At 53.6% G+C, this 20,331-nt stretch overlaps 6 protein-coding genes across 6 annotated transcripts; 3 read left to right on the top strand and 3 right to left on the bottom strand.

Moving 5' to 3' along the window:
* Positions 1–173: 173 nt before the first annotated feature.
* DSM5745_07051 (endoplasmic reticulum-Golgi intermediate compartment family protein) lies at positions 174–1,509 on the top strand (the record flags this gene model as incomplete). The annotated part of the gene is made up of 3 exons (XM_026749067.1): positions 174–264; positions 342–926; positions 1,001–1,509. 3 exons carry the CDS (start codon positions 174–176, stop codon positions 1,507–1,509), a joined length of 1,185 nt encoding a protein of 394 aa, XP_026602157.1.
* A 298-nt stretch (positions 1,510–1,807) lies between these two features.
* DSM5745_07050 (uncharacterized protein) lies at positions 1,808–7,279 on the bottom strand (the record flags this gene model as incomplete). Its single annotated transcript, XM_026749066.1, has 8 exons — positions 1,808–3,067; positions 3,136–3,882; positions 3,991–4,167; positions 4,621–5,553; positions 6,622–6,896; positions 6,991–7,108; positions 7,186–7,219; positions 7,269–7,279. 8 exons carry the CDS (start codon positions 7,277–7,279, stop codon positions 1,808–1,810), a joined length of 3,555 nt encoding a protein of 1,184 aa, XP_026602156.1.
* Positions 7,280–9,785: 2,506 nt separating this feature from the next.
* Positions 9,786–10,425, top strand: DSM5745_07049 (MARVEL domain-containing protein; the record flags this gene model as incomplete). The annotated part of the gene is made up of 3 exons (XM_026749065.1): positions 9,786–9,827; positions 9,886–10,152; positions 10,207–10,425. The coding sequence occupies 3 exons, from the start codon at positions 9,786–9,788 to the stop codon at positions 10,423–10,425; spliced, it is 528 nt and encodes a 175-aa protein (XP_026602155.1).
* Positions 10,426–11,982: 1,557 nt separating this feature from the next.
* On the top strand, positions 11,983–13,650 carry DSM5745_07048 (putative monooxygenase; the record flags this gene model as incomplete). The annotated part of the gene is made up of 5 exons (XM_026749064.1): positions 11,983–12,782; positions 12,831–12,886; positions 12,940–12,988; positions 13,052–13,366; positions 13,440–13,650. 5 exons carry the CDS (start codon positions 11,983–11,985, stop codon positions 13,648–13,650), a joined length of 1,431 nt encoding a protein of 476 aa, XP_026602154.1.
* A 217-nt stretch (positions 13,651–13,867) lies between these two features.
* DSM5745_07047 (Zn(II)2Cys6 transcription factor) lies at positions 13,868–16,835 on the bottom strand (the record flags this gene model as incomplete). The annotated part of the gene is made up of 6 exons (XM_026749063.1): positions 13,868–13,963; positions 14,024–15,576; positions 15,627–15,660; positions 15,713–16,559; positions 16,607–16,670; positions 16,718–16,835. The coding sequence occupies 6 exons, from the start codon at positions 16,833–16,835 to the stop codon at positions 13,868–13,870; spliced, it is 2,712 nt and encodes a 903-aa protein (XP_026602153.1).
* A 184-nt stretch (positions 16,836–17,019) lies between these two features.
* Positions 17,020–18,140, bottom strand: DSM5745_07046 (cupin domain-containing protein; the record flags this gene model as incomplete). Its single annotated transcript, XM_026749062.1, has 2 exons — positions 17,020–17,772; positions 17,835–18,140. The coding sequence occupies 2 exons, from the start codon at positions 18,138–18,140 to the stop codon at positions 17,020–17,022; spliced, it is 1,059 nt and encodes a 352-aa protein (XP_026602152.1).
* Positions 18,141–20,331: the final 2,191 nt, after the last annotated feature.

The following is a 20,331-nucleotide window of genomic DNA, read 5'->3' as shown; positions in this document are numbered from 1 at the left end:
TGGTGTTTCGGGATACTTGGCCTCATTTCTCACGTTAACTCCTCGCGGTTCCTCCTCATCCTCGACCCACCAGTCATTCCTTTATTCCTGAGCTGTTCTTAGCATCTGTCCGTTTCAATTCCATGTCCCATGCATTGAGCGACTGATTAACTGCACTCCCGACGCCGATCGTCATGAACGGGTTCGCATCCCACGGCCTCGATGAGGACGCATTCGCGGAGAAGTCCAACCTGAAGGGCGGCCTCCAGACATTCGATGCCTTCCGTGAGTCTTTTCTCGCTCAATTGATTGGGAGATTCAAATTTAAGCAAAATAAAATACTAATGAGCCATGCCCAACAGCAAAAACAAAACCCTCCTACACCACCCCCTCCCGCCGCGGCGGGCAATGGACCGTCCTAATCCTCACAATCTGCACCATCTTCTCGCTCACCGAATTCCTTACCTGGCTCAAGGGCCATGAGACGCACCACTTCACAGTCGAGAAGGGCGTCTCGCACGACCTGCAGTTGAACCTCGACGCCGTGATCCACATGCCCTGCGACACTCTACACATCAACATCCAAGATGCGGCCGGCGACCGCGTCCTCGCCTCGGAAAAACTCAAGAAGGAGCCGACGAGTTGGAAACTCTGGATGGATAAGCGCAACTACCATAGTTCCGAGTACCAGACGCTGAGCGATACCCGCGGAGACGAGGGGCGCGTTGCGGCCATGGAGGAAGATGTCCATGCGGGACATGTCCTTAGTGAGGCGCGCCGCGGGGGGAAGAAGAAGTTTGCCAAGGGGCCGCGCATTCGGCGCGGTGATAAGGTGGACTCTTGTCGTATCTATGGGAGTCTCGAGGGGAATAAGGTCCAGGGGGACTTTCATATCACGGCGCGGGGGCATGGGTACCGCGATGGGAAGGAGCATTTGGATCATTCGGGTGCGTATAGACGTCTCCTTTCTCCAAGGTGTTATGGGGGATACGGACGAGAGCTAACGAGATGAATGGCGCAGCATTCAACTTCTCCCACATCATCACGGAACTCTCCTTTGGGCCTCATTACCCGACCATTCTCAACCCGCTCGACAAAACCATCGCAACGACCGAAGCCCACTACTACAAATACCAGTACTTCCTGTCCGTCGTGCCCACCATCTACGCGCGCAACCAGAACCTCCGCCTCGACGCCCTCCCCTCCTCATCCTCCGCCCGCAACAACAAGAATCTCATCTTCACAAACCAGTACGCCGCGACCTCGCAATCCGATGCGCTCCCGGAATCCCCGTACCTTATCCCGGGGATCTTCTTCAAGTACAACATCGAGCCGATCCTGTTGCTGATTAGCGAGGAGCGCACGGGGTTCTTGAGCCTGCTCATCCGCATTGTGAATACGGTTTCTGGCGTGCTTGTTACGGGGGGTTGGATTTACCAGATTACGATTTGGCTTGGGGAGTTGAGGAGACGGAGACGGGGTGGGGAGAAGAGCGAGGGGTATCTGCATGGGAAGTTGAGCGAGGAGTAGAGTGGGCTTTTCTATATGCATTGGGTTTTGGGTGCGTTGTTTGCTTGCTTGTATTGATTATATATTGGAGCTGGTCTTAGAATTCATTTCTCTCTTACTTTCGTCCTACTTAGACTTAGGGTTTAATCTGTGCTTGTTTGTAGGTGGAAGTATGAGCATGTATGTATTGCTCGAATCTATGTAGAACACCGGTATGCCATACAAGTCATGCGCCGAGAGTCATAATAATCCTGAATCATCTCCGAAAAAAAAAAGAAACCTGCAATCAACACAAAGAGAGAAATGAAACAAGGCAGGTCTAAATCTGGAAGATCTCGCCCATTCCAACACCAGCACCCTCCGCCCCAGCCCGACTATCAACAAGGTCGAGCCTCCACCCCTTCCAATCCCTCAACTGCTTCTTGATCTCCCTTACCCATTCCACCCGCTTCCGTGCCTCCTCTTCAGCCTGCGCGCGCGCAAACTCCGCCTCGTCAAATTCATCTTCGAGATTCTCTTCGGAAAGGAGTTCGAGGGATCCACGCGCAGCTGGTGCATGGTGGCCGTGTGTTTGCGAGGGAGACTGGGAGTGAGATTGGGAGTAGAAGGGAGAATTTGAGCCCGTGAGCGCAGCGATGCCGCTTGAGAGGACAGCGGAGAAGGAGGAGTGTTGCTGTCTCTGGGCCATGCTGCGGCGCCGCGAGTGCTCGGGGCTGCCGCCGATGAGGTCGACATCGTCAAAGGCGTTTGCAGCCGCGGCGTCGGGGTTGTAGTTGTCGTAGTCATTGCCAGAGTCGGGAGCATATGCGTCTGGCCCGGGCTGTAGTTCCTGGCGCTTCTCTTGCCAGGCGCCGCGGCGAAGATCGAAGACTTCACCTTCGAGCTCGCGGATTCGGCGTTGGAGCCGGGAGCGCTCTTCGTCTTCGAGTTCGTCCAGGGCGTCGTCGTCTGCGCCTCCGCTCGCTGTAGCTTCGCGCTTACGGAGCGTCTCCTGTTCTTCTTTGAGGCGGAGGTTCTCGTTCTCTGTGCTAGCTAACTTCTTGCGCAGGGAGGCGGCTTCCTTTTCGGCCTTCTCGCTCTCCCGGAGGCGAGTCTGATGCCGGGCTTCGGATTCCTTGTGCAGGTTGCTCATGGCCTGAAGTTTCTTTTCCAGGGTGTCGATCTTCTTTTCCGCTTCTGTCTTCTCCTGTTTCAGTTCCTCGATCTCGCGCTGTAGGGTCTTGATCAGAGTCTCGGTGGAGGTTTTGTCGGCACCCTCTTTAACAGCCTTCTCAGAGGCGTGGGTGAGCGCGGTTTTGGCGTCTGTGAGTTCGCGCTGGGATTGTTCAAGGGAGGACTCGCATTGCGAGAGCTTCTGCTCTAGTGCGGTTATCTGAGTTTCGAGCGTGGATTTCTCGGTGACTTGAACGCGGAGATTGGAGATCTCTAGTTCCATAGCTTCCACTGCCGCGGACTTGGACTCGAGTTGCTGCATGAGGTCTGTTGGTGGTGATTCCGTCGGCGGGGAGACAGATATGCTGGCGTTACTGCGGTGTGCGCGTGTTTGAAGTTGTCTCTGGAGAGACGCGATTTCCGCTTTCTAGAACGCGCCTCTTGTCAGCATATAGCTCCCATCAGAGCGAATTGGAAATAAAATAATCAACATACCAACTCCTCAACTCCCTCAACCTTTTCCTCGGCAACCCGCAGCTTCTCCTTCAACTCCGGGACATCCACATTCGCCTCGCGCAATTCCTCCAATTGATCCTCCGTCTTCTTAAACCTCGCACTGAATTCCTCCACCTCCCTCTCCAATCGCTTGTTCTCCTTCTCCAGCTCTTCAATCCGCCCGGACTGCTTCCTGTATACCTCCTGCACCGCTTCTCCATCCGCACTCAGCGGCGGCAATGACGGCGACTTCAGCATTGCGGACGGAGATACAGACTGGCCGCCGGCACCACTACCCTGCGACACGGACTTCCGGAAAGACGACGAGCGCATCTTCGATTGGATGGAGAGGGAGGGTTGGCGGGTGTGTCCGGCGCGCGGTGTTGGCGTATCAAGTTTCCCGGATTCAGCTGTGCTTGTTTCTTCTGTAGACGTCGGAAGGTCGGGCATTGGTTCTGATGGCTCCTCCTCGTTCCTCTCTTCCGTGCTCGGCGACTGCGCTGCTTGCTCTTCCGCTGGTACCGCTAACTCTCCTCCATCTGTTTCGAACGACGTCTCTGTTATTTTCGCGGCTTCATCACCCGGTTGTTCTGGTTTCACGGCCGGTTCTGACTGTTCTGGTTCCGGTGTCTCTGCTTGTGCAGCCGGGGTTTCTGTCTCCGTTGTTTCTGCCTCCTTTGCTGTAGATGCTGAATCTGATGCGGTGCCCTTTTTGCCTGCCTTCTTCTTCTTTTGGAGTGCGGCGACCTAAACCATCATCAGAAATGACAGATAGCGAGCTATCCAATTCAATGGTAGCGGATTACATTTCGCGGGGATGAAAACAAGGCCGGGGTTGTGCGGGTGGAAACATACCCTTTTCTTAGCCGCTGCGAGCTTCTCGGCCTTTAGGCGCTCTTCTTCGTCGGCCATAGTTTTGACAGTGACAGTAGGCAATTCGTGAGGGGAGGAGTGTGGGTTGGTGATGTGGGCTGGTTGATATGCGATACCAGGGAGGACAGCTTTCCCCGTCCCGCACGGGCCACCCGGTTCCTACAGCGTGTCAGCCACAACTACAAAGGTGATCCATCTACATCATATATCCTAATGTTCGCGCCCTTTGACCTCCCAAATTAGACTCGGAGGACATCCTCGACAGCGGTCAGAACATTCGATTTGATTAAGGTACAATAACGAAGTGAATCGGTTAGCAGAACAAGTCAACGCCGCTGTAAACATCACCAAGCTAACTAGCTGTAACCCGGCCTGTCGGCGACCTTGCCAAACGCCTCGCGCCACCGAGCCCTAAAAATGCAGGTTGAATGCGAGAAGAAACAAACAGAAACGCCTCAAGAACAACCCGATAAATAGCGTTTAATCAAAGGGGTAATAGAACTAGACTATGATCAAAGTCAACGAATCGAATGGAACAAGAGAAAGCATCAATCATTAGTCATCAACTCAAACTTCCATCGATTCCGCAATTTCCTCGCTCATTGCACGGACCGTGCCCTTGCTGCCGGATCGGGAACGGAAGTCCTCGTCGCTCATAAGATAGTTGTCGAACTCATCGCCGCCGGGGCGCATCGCTTGAGGCTTGTTCTCCACGTCACTATCACTTTCAACCTCCACATCATCACCAAACCAATACTTGGCACGCTTGCTCGTACTAAGGTTGGGCGTAAGAAGACCATCATCGAAGGTTCTCTTCGACATGGGCGTAGCGAAACCGTCGCTGGGAGTGTGACTGAGAATCGGAATCGCTTTGACGTACAGGTAGCAGACGCGCTTCCGCGTATGGCTGACGAAAAAGTAGTGGAGGCTCCATATCGCTCCATCGTCCGCATCCGATGGGTCCTCATCCGGTGAGTACGAGTAGATGCTGCACTCCCTAAGAGATAACTGTTCGTCCAAGATCTTCCACATCCTCCGACCCCATGTGGCGGAGGCTTCCGAGTTGTATGATCCTGAGACTGCGGTCGGCGACGGGGGTGTAAGACCAAGGGTTTCGCGTGGACGGAGATTAAACAGCGTCGAGTCGATCGTGTTCATCACCCTCTTCAGATGTTTCTCGTGATGGAAATCCGTAGGGCGCAAAACATGTGAGAAGTCGTAGTCTGGGTGGCTGGCGTTCAGAGTTGCTATCAGGTACGCGAAAGTTCGTCGACTCGAATGATCGCTCAGGGGTCCAAATGGGCTCGATCGGGATAGGTTCAGGGATGCGGCCGCATCAGACGCGGCAGGAGGAGACAGCGATGCTGATAAACGAAGGACAGACTCATATTGAGCCTCTAGCGATTGTTCGATATTCTTGTAAAGCTTTCGATCCGATCGCGGTGCTTTGGTTATGTACAGCTCACAGCCCCCAACAATGTGGCAGTCGGCCGTGTCGAAATTCAGCGAGCTCGTCACGTCTTCAAATTCGGGAAGAGGTAGGAACTATTGGAGATCGGATCAGTTCGGGCCATTACCGAAGTTTAAACCTATTCTCGCGCATTCGATCTCACCTTCATCTTGGTAAGCTTCACCGCTCAAAACAACAGATCCGGGTAGTAAGAAGGAAAGGGTGAGTGTGTCGCAAAACTACGAGTCTTGCACGACGCTCCAAATTGTTCCAAATAGGGAAGTAACAAAGGGGTTCACGAAAGAGTGTGAGCGGTCTTTGTCGTCAGCTGGGTTGACCGTGGTCCGGCGGAGATAAGACAGGGCGAACAGCTGGCGATAGTCGATAGATAAGGAAATGGGCAGTAATTAAGTGATATTCACCGCGACAGCCGCCATTCAAGGCACTGAGAGGATGAAGAAAGTGAAAGAGGATCGGAGAGGGGGAATGGTATGATGATGTTAAACCGATCGCTGGGGAGGTTCGATGCGCGTTGCGACCGAGGGGGCAGTCACGTGGAAGCCGCAAGCAGCCAGTGATATCACTCACCCACTTCACGGGTGCGGACGGCAACCAGAGAACTGCAGACAAACGAGAGCCGAAATTCGGTATCACAAGAGGCCCTGTTGAGAGAGGTTCTCCATGACTTGCTCGGAATCCTGATTGGTGTCAATGTAGTATTATTAGCCACTGGGTGGTAGTAGTGAAGATCAACGCCTATATACGTCCGAACGCCAATAAACAGTCCTTGCAAGCCCACGAAGCAAACCAATAATAGAAACAGAAGCTCATCGCTGATGACGCTCCTACATGATCTTCGTAACCACATCTTCCTCAACCTGAGGTCAAGAGACGTTAGCGCCATGCGCAGACAACACGTGGTGACCGTAACGGCATATCAATCGAGCGCGATGCAAGTGGATAGGGGGTATCTGATAAAGATTCGCATAGGACAATGCTGCCACGGGGTTCGGGGTACGGGCGGGCTATAGGAGAGGTATGGACATGACGATGTGACGACTTGAAGACTGGTGAAGAAGATCGAAGCGCAACGACATATAGCATCCAATCCCAATATCCTCGCTGGTATATGCACGGGTGTAACAACGACATCTGAAACTCACCTCCATATCCTCCAGACTGTCCTGCTGGCTGATACACCTCAGCACGTTCTTCTTGCTGCTCTCCTGCATCTCGCCTGCCAGCAATAATTCGTCCAAGATGAAGTACGCCTTCTGGAAATTGAAGATGATATCCAACTCGCACACGTTTCCGTAGTACTTGTCCATCTGCTCGACGTATCGGTGCACGACCTCGAGGGTGATCAGCTCGTTATCGGTCGAGGCGCAGCCGGCGATGAAAAAGAGGGAGGCATATCGGCGGTAGACGACTTTGGTATCTGCAGAAGTCAGGAAGGTTAGAGTTGACTCTCGAGTCACATTGGCCGGCTCAGGGAGACCTAGTCCCCGACTCCGATCGCGACCTTTACCTACCTTTGTATTCAAGGAAATTGCACATCCGCGTCCGGCGCGATAGCACAAGTTGAGTCACATCCTTGATGATCTTGGCCTTCTCTTTGGGCGAGAGGGTGGTAAACCACTTTGCAAGGCGCTGGACAGGGGGAATGCGAGTTAGCAGAGCTTCTTCAAGCTTCCGGCCAGATCGCAGCCGGGTGGGTGACGACGAACCACTTTCCCCTGGCGAGAGAGTAGGATCAGGTAGCTGGGTGTGATCAGCACATGTCGGGGGACTTGCAGCATTCAAGTCTTACTGAATTGCCATTTTGCAGTTTGTGGGAAAAGTCGAGGAGGGGGTCAAAAAAAGGTGGTGGACTGGTAGTGGAGCAGAAAGCAAATGCTTTTACGTAGGGGCGGCTCCGTGGGTTTATTCATCTCTGCCCCGCGGGCCGCCGCCGACCTTCCTTTGATTATTGACACTCAAGAGACAAGACCAACGCAGTACGTATTCGGCTTCATTATGCTGCTGGCTATACGACAGGAGCTCCGACGCTCCTAGTATCTGTTACTTTTTTTGACAGCCAGCGACGTATATTAAGAATAACCTGACATCTCAAGTCCAGCTCCCCACAATATACAATTGAACACTCGACTCAAGGGCAGATGAGCAATAGCCCGACAATGGCAAAAAATACCCAAGTCGAAGCCTTTCACTAACTATAGATTTCGAATCTACGGCTGATGAAGGTGGTCTCAGCCCCGGGTGTATCCTTGCGAGGACAATGTTTACATCCTTATTCCTCAAGGAAGCCTCGGAAGGACCAAGCAGGTCAGCGCCTCAGAACATGATGGGACAGTCACGGCCTTTGCACTAAATGCAGACTCATCGCTATGCTGTTCGCACACGGATAAGCAACGACCAAGAAGCTGGCGAAGCTTGCGAGCTTACTGGTCGGGCCCATCCACTATATATATTTGCACCTTTCGTGATGCTGCTGTCTCAGCTCTCGAGAGCAAGGGTGCTGAGCCTTCAACCTAGGAACTTGAGGGCTCCTTAAAGGCTCGCTCCGATCTGTTTCTTCAATGGCCCGTTCCTTGAGCATGCAACATGAAGCTTTACCCGCTTAGCGCTCTACTCGCATTATCCCTCTCTGTCTGGGTCAGTTCCTCGAATCGTTGCCCACCAAGATGACAATCTCCTATTCCTCTCTCCCGAATACTTTACTACATCTAGACCAGTCAGTAAGTCCGCACGGTCTTCATCACTGCCGGCGACTCAGGGCAAGAAGCGAGCTACTGGCAAGACCCCTAGCAGGCGCACGAACCGCATACGCGTTCATGAGTGAATCCTCAAATGCCTGGACAGAAAAAGATGCGGGTATCCCCGGACACCAAGCACCGCTATGCAGGCCAGAACAGGACCCAAACATCTCACTCGTGTCCTTGCGCCTTCCGGATGAAACCTCCAGCGACAGGGCTTTGAAGCCACAGGGGGGGCGAGTCTACAGAAGCTTTGGGAAGGGAGAATACCTAGTATCCAGAGAATCAGCGGATCCGGAACGTATACGAGAGATGAGCTGGTCAGCGGGCCTGGGTTTCTGATTGCCGACTTTCATCCGGCACGCATCAATACACTGGACTATGTCCATCAGTATGGAGACAGTGATCACAGCGACTATCGTTCGGCTGCTTATTTGTTACCGAGGCGTTGGAGTTGCATGAGAGCAATGTGACCATGTAGGGTATACGGGCTAACCGGTTGTCAACGAGATCGCTAAAGCAGCTGGACGAGATCTCCAGACCAAACAGTCCGCATTTTACGCGTATAGACGAAATGACCCAGTTACTTGTGGAGGTGATCTAGCTTGTGCGAACGATGCGCACGATCCTCGATGCTACAGCGCCAGCTTACGGTTGATAAGGCTCCGATTGCGAATGCTGGTGCCGCGCAAGTCGCAGGGCTGAGTGCTGTCATTACCCTAGACGGGTCAGCCAGCTCAGATCCAAGCGGTAAATCCTTGACGTACGAATGGAGACAAGTTAGCGGGCCAAAGATGGACTTGACTGACACCAAGGCGAGTCATCCTTCCTTTACCAACTCGGCAACTCAGAGACTAGTCTTTGAGCTAGTGGTGAGGAATGAAGAGACAAGTAGCAGCCCGACAGTTGTGACGGTTGCTTTATTGCAATACGCGGAGAACATAACCTTCCATGCAAAAGTGCGGCATCTTCATCGAATGCTGGCTTCACTCAGACGCCCAACAAAGCGATTGAAGGAACCGTCAGCGGTTTTCCAGGAGAGCATACACTAGAGTGGGCGACTGAGGGGGTTGGATCTGGGAGTCGGATAAGTCCGAGCTGGGGGGTCCGCAGACGATGTCCAGATCGTCCTGTATGACTGTCCATATCTTGACGACGAGATTACGGGAGCTATTGTCGAGTTTGACACTGGGGATAGAATGAGTTGGGAAGTGAGCAATTACCTACGGGACAATCACACGAAAACACATTTTTCAAAGGCGACTGGAACGCCTGATGCCTTAAATTGTTCTTCAGCATTAGCATGCTAGCGGATTTATAGTCACGGGCAGACTAGTTCAAGCCACCATGAGCTTAATCTCAAGCTCGCTCGTGAGTCGTAAGACTCGAATAATGGTCCCACCATCGTGATCGACTGGTGAGATCACGATTCTGGACCTCAATGACGTCATCCCGACTATTCCGCCCTTAAAAGTATCACACCCTTCCTTCCTTTTCATTATCTCGTCCCCCTTCCATCACTTTGGCGCCTTCATCAAGCTATCATATCAGAAGCAAATAACCGCGGCAAAATGGCAATGAGAGGAATCCAGCTTGGCCTTCGGGTCTGGCAGGTAAGACGCGTCTACAAGCACGCGCCTGTCTAGTATACAAACTAACGCTCGGTCTTAGTTCATCTGGACACTGCTCGTCATGGCCCTCATCGGTAACATGATTGCTCAGGCCTTTTCTGGCAACCCCGCGACGGTCAACTACGCCATGTTCGTTGCGGCCTTCTCCATGTTCACGCTCTTCTATCTCTTCCCGGCATCTTGGAACCCCGACTGGGCCATCCACCCTATCATCCTGATCGGCCTCGACACTTTGAACACGATCTTCTTCCTGACCGCTGCGATTGCTCTCGCGGCCAAGCTCGAGTGCCACAGCTGCAACAACCGGGTACGCCCTCCATATCTACGGCATAGGCAGGCCTGTGCTAATAATAACTACTAGGAATACATCCTCAACAACGAAATTACCAACGGCTCGCTTGACCCTGAGAAGCGCTGCCGTGAGGCTCAGGCGTCGACTGCCTTCCTGTGGTTCGCGTGGGCTGGGTACACCGCTTCATGGGTTCTCTCTATCCTCCAGTCGCGCCGTGCTGGTGCAAACCTGCGCCCTCGTGTTGGCCCTGCCCGCGGAAGCGGCCGTCCCACCATGGCCCAGGTTTAAACGGTTAATGTCTAAGCCTAAGCTATCGCACAGCAAGTTACGATGGATGGTACTAACTAACTGACAACGACTAACAACGACAACGACATACACGGCGATGTATAATCTGGCTGGATCCGGTTGCCAAGAATAATACGTTACTACGGGATATGATATAAAACCTAATACTACTAATCGGACGGGATGGAATTGGAGTTGGGGTTGGTGGTGTGGAAAAATGAGTCTGCTTTCCTTGGATTTCTCTGCATCTTGGCTTACGTCTGCTGGCTGAATACGTACGCATACTGTACAGTATCTCATCTTCGGATTCGTTTTTATATTGGCAAACTATACTTAATACGCATTGTTGGAGCTTTCAAGCCCTACTACGTAGCACGGTCCAACAACCCTACCTCCCCATACGGCCCACTCACCTCCACCAGCAGCGACACTGCCCTATACGTAATACGTACTTTCAAGGACGGCCTGTCTCGTCCGACTGGTGGAAGCAGGATTTACTACTTGACACCCTTATTCACAGTTCTCATGCATCAAGCTCTTGAGTAGTGGTGTCGTAGGGGTGGAAAGACCGTCCCTACTCTGTAGATTAGGGCTAAATCATGACCTGACCCACTCGGCATCTCCAGCCCCAGCTTGGATCGATCTTGGATGTCGGGTGTAGCCACATATCCTGTCTGTATACATACGCAGGGCGAGACGCGTTCCTCCTACTGTTCTTGCGTAGCCAACTGCAGGAACTAGGTACACACGCGCCTAGTTCCCAATGACAAGGACCTCGTCGAAGACGTCTCTCCTCACGCTGTAGATCACTGCCTGGCGTACTCCGTACTTGCCCTAGAAGGGACAGAGAGAGGCATGGAGAGTACGAGAACGGCAGGCACGACCGGACGCTCCTTCCTTGTCTACGACAGAACACGATTCAAGGAAGGAGCGACCCTCAGCCCGGGCCCTTGGTCGTACCTGCCGTATTTGCTCAGTCCGGGTCGTTCCTTCCTTCTTGGTCCAGCATTCCGCTGGCGGAGGAAGGAGCGACCCTGTAATGACGCTGACTGTAGCTTGTCTTCGTATATTCCCGTTATCCCGGGGAGCTCTTTCTTGGTGGCGGCCCACATAGGGCTAGGTCTGTCGGCCGAGAGGGTTTCCTTGTCCGATGAGGATATCAGGAGCAGCGAGAGGGTATTCAATGTGTAAGATTATGTGCTCTCCAGGCTTCTCGCAAATGTATTTCTGAAGTACCTTTGTCGTCTTAGCATTGATAGCGGATCAGTCTGCCATGCATACGCAATGACCACCAGCACACCGCAAGGCCCACCTCTCAAGTCTCGACGCAGATCCCTGCGAGCTGGGTAATTTCACCCATTCCAGGCATTTCCTTCGGCTTGTGCCGTTCCCCAGACCCCGGCCGTTCGCCACCAATGGCTGGCTACCCCGGGTATCTCGTGCCCTGGACAATCCGACCCGGATATTCCGAGCTGACATTCAGCTGCACAAGGCTATAACTTCTCTTTCGTTCACCTTACCTGCTCTCTAACACAAGATTCAACCAGACATACCGCCATGACATCCCTCAACATCCTCGTCGTCGGCGCCGGCCTCTCCGGCCTTGCAACAGCCATTTCCTGCGCGCAGTCCGGCCACACCGTCACCGTCCTTGAGCAAGCCGTCGAGCTCGCTGAGGTCGGTGCCGGGCTGCAAGTCACCCCCAATGCCTCGCGGCTCTTCAAACACTGGAATCTCCGAGAGTCTCTCTGGCGCGAGGCGCCTGAGCCCAAGACCCTCACTGTCCATCGGTATACAGGCGACGTCCTCGCCCATGACGCCTCGTTCGACAAGCACATCCGGGCGCACTATGATGCGCCGTTTGTGGATGTCCACCGAGTCGATCTCCAGCAGGCGCTGTACGCGCGAGCTAAGGAGCTCGGCGTGACCGTTGTTCTGGCGGAGCGGGTGAAGAGCATCGTCGATGCGCGGGAAGCCGAGAAGAACACTGCGACGGTGGTCACGGAGTCGGGGAAGACGTACACAGCAGACCTCGTTGTCGCAGCGGATGGGCTGTGGTCGAGATGTCGTGAGTGCCTGCATAACCGCAAAGATGAGCCTCTGCCTACCGGTGATCTGGCGTACCGAATCGTGTTGCACGTTGACCAGATCTCTGATCCGAAACTGCGGGCATTCGTGCAAAATCCCCAGGTGCATTTCTGGATTGGACCGGGGGCTCACGTTGTTTCGTACTCTATGCGTGGCGGCGATATGATCAACATTGTGCTCCTTGTGCCGGATAATCTGCCTCCTGGGGTGTCGAGAGAAGCGGGCTCGGTAGAGGAGATGAGAGGCTTGTTCAAGGGGTGGGATCCTGTGTATGTTCCTTCGCCAATTGAGAATTCTGTAACACTGACGAAAGGCAGCCTGACACAATTCCTCTCATACGTCGATAAAGTCGACAAGTGGAAACTCATGCACAGTACTGCGCCCTCCCCTTAACCCTCCATCAACCTAGCTAACAGGAATCATCAGACGCCGAAATGGCTACCTGGATTAACCCCTCCTCAACCCTCGTCTTCGTGTACGCTCCCCCGTCCAACCCCCCCCCATATAACCACTTCATCAGACTAACATTCAACCCTAGCGGCGACGCCTGCCACCCCATGCTCCCGTACCTAGCGCAAGGCGCAAACTCCTCACTGGAAGACGGTGCCGTCCTTGGCGGTCTGTTAGGCCATCTAACGAGCAAGTCGCAGCTCCCTCGGATCCTAAAGCTGTACGAGTCCCTGCGCAAGAACAGAGGTGAGGCCATTGTGCGCGAGACATTCAAGCAGCGCCACGACTTCCATCTCCCAGATGGCGAAGAGCAGCAGAAGCGAGACGAGCTTTTCAAATCCCAGCTGGGGAAGGAGGAAATTGTGCTTGCGGAATTGGGAGAGCGCGGGTTCCCTAGTCGATGGTATGTTATATCTCCCCACTCTACTTACCTGAATGGGTTTGCTCGGGGATAGTGAGCTGACTGTGATGAGCAGGACATGCCCGAAAGTTCAACCATGGCTCTATGGGTATGACGCCGTCAAGGAAGTGCAGAACGCTGTTGCGGCGAATCCAGACATCTTCGGGTCTGGTTCAAGGAAGGGGCTAAGATCAGGTCAGCCGCTACTCTCTTGGGCCAGGCTGTCTTCATATCTACCGCTTTGTTTGCCAATTTTGTTGTTTGGGGTGGGCAAGTTTGTTCTCTAGACTGACTTGATTTAAATGAAAGGAAGCTGCGCCTGATTTAGTTTATGGTTTTGAATTTGCGGGGATGGCGTTATGTACACTTATTTATTGATTTATATATAAGTACGTGCTGTGGAAACAGATATATACATGAAGTCAACCAAACAACGCTAAACGCCAGTAAACCTAAAGAGTAAACTTAGCCTCCCAAAGCAAGTACGAAAATCGGTACGCGAAATCACTCCTCCAAAATCGGCAACGGCCCTAAATCATCAAAGAACCGCGCTATGCCCTCAAATGAACAGTCGGGGAAGCCGAATCCATAGGCCCATTCCTAGTGGTTATCGTTAGTTTAAGAGATAGAGTAGGGAGAGTAGGGTTGTAGATAACGAACCGGGCCGTCAAATTCCCCTGCTCCTCCTCCTTCACTACCGCCGGGATATCCGTAGCCGTTCCCAGCGCCATTAGCGTAGCCATCGGTGTGAGGTGGTGCATGTCCAGTAGTAGTGTCGAGCTGTGCACCGTTCCCAAACCACCCGGCTCCAGATGCCGTTCCCATTCCTGCTCCTGTCGCCATACCTGTGCCTGTGCCTGTACCCATCTCCTCTCCTTGAACTATCCCATTTCCATTTCCATTCCCACTCCCATGTCCATGTTTCTCCCGTAGACTATGGGTATGACTCTGAGCCTGATACTGGCTGTGGCTGTGGCTGTGGCCGTGCTCGGCATTCCCATTCCCATTCCGGACCTGAAACTCCCGCAGATAGTACCTGATGATCTCAGCGCATTTGCGCGTAACGACGCTCTCGTCCGTCGCTTCCAGGATCTCGATTGCTTTTTCGACGGAGCGGGTTAGGGACTTTATGGTCTGTGGATCTGTTGATAGCGGGGGTGAGGTATGTTTTGATCTTGAGGATGTGGGTGGGTTTGAGACGGAGTGCGAGAGCGGGAGGAGGAGAGTCGAGGTTGCGAATGTGACGTAGGTTGTGTTGTACCACCAGCATCGGAAGAACGTGTGCACGCGGTAGATGTCGTGGATGACGGAGATGGTGTTTTGCGCGGCATCGAGGCACTTGGATATCGTTGTTGAGAGGAGGGATTCGGTATCGGGTTCGGGCTCTGTTGGCGTGTCTGTCTTCATTGTCATCGTTATGTTTGTGCTTGCTGTTGTTGCTGTGTCTGAGCGGTTTCGGGCTCCGTTGGCTGGCTTGGATCGAGAGCGAGGTCTGGATGTGGCCTTGGATTTGGATGTAGCGTGGCGGAGGAAGGGGCGGAAGAGGAGGGTTTTGACGTTGTAGTAGCCTGACGCCGTTGTTAGTTCATCGTGCTTGTATGCTCGGAGTAAGGTAAGCTGGGAGGACATACGAATTCCCAGCACAAGCCTCTGTCTCCTTGCCCACTTCGGATCCTTCAGATCATTTCTTCCCGCACCAATACCCATACCTCCGATGCCAACATTGATTCCATCCTCAGTAGCGATTGCACCCCCAATTCCATCGCCCCCCTCGCCTCTATCAACCGCCGCACTCTCATTTTCAGCTTCACCAGCTTTGATAAACCCGGGCCTAATCCACTCCGGTAGATTCCGAATCCAGCAATCTAACTCATTCTCGATCGCTAGTGCCATAGCCAATTTATCCTCCAATGTGAGCCGTCGATGGTATATCTGCACGGAGACCTTGCGGGTGATGCGCGCAAAATCCACCATCCACGGGATTATGGCGTACTGGGTGTGGTTGCGTGGCGGGAGAGGGCGGTTGTGGTAGTCGTCAAGGCCGAGTGTGTCGGGGCGGCCGAGGGAGAAGGACATTTCTATCTCGAGAGAAAACAGGCCCCACCATGTCCTAGAGATCCATTCTGCGCGGGGGTCGCTGGTCGGCCGGACGTTGCGGTTGAAGCCTGCTGCGAGACAGGTGCGGACGGCGACACCGAGGTACATGTATGCCACTGCAAGCGGATTAGCTAGTCAATCATCATGCGGATGTAAGGAGACGTACAGTTAGGGTTCAGCTCGTTCTGACATATCTTAGCCTATTACCTTTGAATTAGCGCTTCCTCCTATTGGCAAGAATGGGGTACAAACCATAAGATACAAGCACTGCACCGCATCAAGGTTATTCGGAAAATGCAAGTAGTTAAGGTAGAGCTGAGCCTCGCCAAACAGTTTCCGGCTCCATTCAAACCTCGTCAGCCCACCTAGCTGCGTCTCATCCCAAACCCGCAACAACGCGCCAAATGACAGAACACTCAAGTAGAGCGCGATAAAACTCGGATCAGGAGTTGGAGTCCGCCTCAACCAGAGATCGTGCGCGCGCACATAGAAGTCTTCCTTGTCGATGAAGGGATGAATGAAGTGGACGTTCTCAAAGTAGCCGCTCATAAAGACATGCGCCTGCTCGAAGTAGTAATTGCTTTCGTGCACTGTCGCCAATGATTGCGAGGCTGACGCGGCAGTCGTTGCTGTGGGCGAGAAACTGGCATTGTGGAGTGTCGAGACAATCGAGTACTCTGGAGGACGGGGGCGACTCGGCCATTGCGCAGAGGTTTCTGATTGCGGATCTCGCGCTTTCTGGAGATGCCCAAGGAATGCAACGGAGGAGGTGCTCCCGTGAAACTCGATGCCGTTGGTGTGATGGTTTAGCTCGGTGATTTCGTCATCGACGGGGTCGCTGGCTTCGGCCTCGGCTTCGTCGTCTTGCTCATTGGCGTGCTTATTGGGATTTGTGTAGGGCTCCGGCTCTTCCGGACGTCGCGCATTTGTAGTTGATGCCGGCGGTGTTGTTTTGTCGGGCATTGACATTGAGCACGGCGTTGCATTGATGGCTGGAATTGAGGGAGCGGATTCATGATCGCGGGGTGAGAGCTTTGCTTCAGCGACTTGGAGCTTTAGAGCAAGTTCTTCGACTTTCTTCTCCAAGTCAATGACATAGCTACCGAATATTAGCTAGTGTACAATATACAAATTCAGGGGTCGCACCTGGCCGACCGGCTATTCTCCAGCTGGCGATAGTTACCCTGATAGACGCAGCTCAGGTTGCTTTCTAAACTCGTCAACCTCGTCTCTATAATGACTACTGCGCGGACATACTCTTACAGTGCGAGCACGGATAGAGCTCATCGCACTTGTACTTTTTCGTGCGGCATCGGTCGCAAGCCTGCGCGGCGCGAGGTCGCTTTGAGCGAGGGGGATCGTCGGGGGGTGGCATGATCCATCGAAGCAGACAGATTCAGCTCAACAGAACCTGGAGAATGGGACAGTTGGAGATGAACTTCTGGGGCGAGGGTCTGGGGAAGAAAACTCGGAAATGCCGACCCCCGTACTCTCCACGCCCATCCCCGCAGGACGTATGTTGCATAACTGCTTGCATTACTTATGCCACTTATGCATTTCTACTGCAGAGTCAGGCTCAGCTCCCCCGCGACCTCCTTCACCTTCGCCTCGTCCACTTCCAGCCCCTCCACCGTCTCGGGCAAGACCACCCCGCTAAACGCCTGTCCAGCACTCTGAATCAACGACTCGATCCCGTCCCCGTCCGTAAACGACCAGATTCGCACATACTTGCTCCGGAACTCCAGCGCGAACGCCTGCCCTGCAGGGATAACCACCGTCTCACCCTCGCGGAAAACCTCCTCGCTCTGGCCCTTCAGCTTCACCACCAACGTCCCCTCCATGACAGCCAAACAATGATCCACCTTCTCAAATGTCATAGACCGCGATAACACCGACGACGCCGCACCATAAACATTCGAAGACTCGATGCTCGAAATCGCACACACCCCACACTGCTTCATCGTGATAAAAGGCCTGCTCATCACGCCACCGAGCATCCACCGCGGCCCCGTGTTCGCCTTTAGGTAGAATGGCACGGGCTCCTGGGCGTCCGGCAATTTCTCATCGTCCGCGTCCCACTCGCCCACCTCGGGCGGAACATAATTCGGCTGGAAGACAACGTCGAATTGCCCCTTTGCCGCCATGACCTTGGGGATTAAAAGCGCCTTCAAATCGCGGTCGTCGGCTTCGGGAACAAGGATACCGGAGTACGGCTCGGAGATGTACCGGAAGAAATCGATCCAGTCGCCTGGTGTCACGACGCCGAAGGTCTCGGTGTGCGGGCCCAGGAGTTCGGGATTATGAACGACGCCCTGTCGGTTGGTATTAGCGTACCGCAAATCTGTCAAGACCGTAGCAAAAGGTAGGGATATACCGGCGGCACATAAGCGAAATCGCCTGGCCCCATTATGCGGCACTTATCCCCGTTCCATAGCTTCAGATAGCCCTTCGTGACGAGAAATACGTCGTGCGCGTGATTGTGGTAGTGGAAGCCTGGTGCGTCGGAGAGCGTCGCGCCGCTCTGGAATACGGCCATTAAGCCATTGGTCTGTTTTGATGATGCGAGGATCCGGAATGTGCCTTTGCTGCCGGGAATTGTGAGCCGTTCGCCTTCGAGTTGCGGGATTGCGTAGGGTGTTCGGCTGGCTGGGGGAGTAGCGGTCCAAAGTGAGGAAGACATATTGGTTACCGTAGAGCTAATCTGGCGGAGCAGACCCAAGTAGAATCGAATGTTGAGGTAAGGAAGGTAGGCAGCGGACCAAAAATTGGAGGTTGCGATTGCGACGGCGTGAGGATGTCATATTTAAGAGTTGTGGAGCACTCGATATGGATCCAGGAACTCGACTCTCCACCTCCACCTCGGATAATCCAATAATTGCATGGTGTCGGGATATCCGGTTCCGACTGTTGAACTTGAAGCAGTCCAGTCGACGCCGAAGAGATTGATAGCAGGGTTCATGGATGGAGTTGAAACGCACATCTCTGGACTTCAGCAGAGCCAAGCAGACCCTTGATATGAATGCTGACCCAGTGGCTCGTGAAAAGAGCGGTCAGTGGAGTTGCTGCTGTACGACCACCGCACTTAGCCACGCTGCATGAGATATGTTACTATATGCGACTAGGAAGGCAGTAGTAACCGGGCGAGTTATATGCCCCGCCGGTAAGCAAGGCTGATAAAGCAATTGTCAGGACAATGAGATTGACTATGTACGTTGCGACATCATCCCTAACCAGGCCCGGCGTATGAGAAAACAAAATCAAATCATGTCAGTCGAAGTGCAAGTGCAAGTGAAAGACGACATAGGTAAATATAGCCAGAGAAAAGAAGCCCCATCCCGGTCCCGGTCCCGTCGGGTACCAGCACCAAGTCCAACACCACGCAGCCATCTACAAACTATTTGTGGCTGCGCGGCGGGTTATTCTCAACCCGCCCGCTTCCTGAGCCACTGTTCCGTGCGTTGGACGTGAGCCGGTCATCATATGAGGAGACTGAGGTGGGAGAGCTCCGGCTCAGGGATGCTGGCGTGAAGGTTGCTGATGTAGCATTTGAGATGTGATGATTGGCGGCGGCTGCTGGGTTGCAGCGTGCGCAGACGAAGATATTGAACCCGGCGCCGCTGCAGGTGCTGCAGACGGTTGTTCTAGGACGGTTAGTGCTTGCTGCAATAGAAGCGGAGGAGAAGCGAACCTAGGGGCGTTGCCGGCGCAGCTTCGGCATGTCACGACTGTTCGTCCACCGATGCAGGCGGTATGGGTTGGGTCGAGGTCGAGAGAGGAGGTTGGCTTGGCCATCTTGACTGAGGGCTGTGTAGAGTGTAGATGGTTGTGATTGAGAATGTTCGGATATGATTGAGGTGGTTGAGGTGGTTGATGTGGACTGAAGTATAGAAGATTCGCGGAGTTGATGGGCGGATGGCGAGGTTATATGCTGGGGTCTATTTAAGATTTATCAATCAGTGCAGGGCCCGTCCATGGCTGAATCACCCAAATATCGCATGGCAGGATTCGAGCTCAACCGAATCATTCCAAGGGTAAGAAAGCGAGACAGGTGAGAGATGCTGCAGCTACAAGCCAACCAGGCCGCTCCCTGCCGGTGCAATGGCATCTGACCGTGAGACATACCGTACAGACACAGGGTTCCTGATCCCGGTGGATTCGAGTCAAGGCCCTTGCCGTCCAATTCCATCTCGGCAGTGCCGATGAAGAGCCCGCACCAGCGAATCCACGGCGACGAATATTCGGTCAGATCGAGAATGCCTCTAGTAAGCCGCAGCAATGGCACAACGTCGGACGGCACAGGCAACGATCAGGGATCCCAAGCATGACGGCATAATCAGCCCCAGGGTTGGCCGGGTCAGGCGAGCCAGCGACATGGGAGTCGCTCTGAACTTGGTGGTTGAGGTCCCGTAGAGCCGGGACGGAGACTGGCTGATATCCTGAGCCTGATTGTTGACAACTGGACCATGTACATCACCCTGCACGGCAAGCACAGCTCCTCCAGGATTATTGACCATCCACAGCGAATAGGAGACATCATCATAAACTAAACTAATCAAGGGGCTGCAGAAAGTGGGGATTATATTCTGGGTCCTTCATCGAGAGAAGGAATAAGTCAGCACGTATGCCGATCACGGAAGATAAGGCCGAAGCATGGCAGCCACGGAGAGCTGAGCGATTCGACTCGCAAACAATCGGCATCACTAGTAGGCATTGAGTTCGGTACTCGCTATTTTAACCTTCAGAGCCGTCCATTGAACCCGCCGACGGGTAGATGCAGTGGAATGTACGGAGGAAGAGTAAGATCTTAAGCCCCAATGCCAGATACGAGCGCTCGACAGCCGCGTCCGCAGAGAAAACGGGGACGATCCGGT

This window comes from Aspergillus mulundensis, assembly GCF_003369625.1.
Source record: "Aspergillus mulundensis strain DSM 5745 chromosome Unknown scaffold_7, whole genome shotgun sequence".
In the NCBI taxonomy this organism is placed as follows: Eukaryota; Fungi; Ascomycota; class Eurotiomycetes; order Eurotiales; family Aspergillaceae; genus Aspergillus; species Aspergillus mulundensis.
Note: the sequence above shows the minus strand (reverse complement) of the source record. Positions and strands in the feature narration are given on the sequence as shown.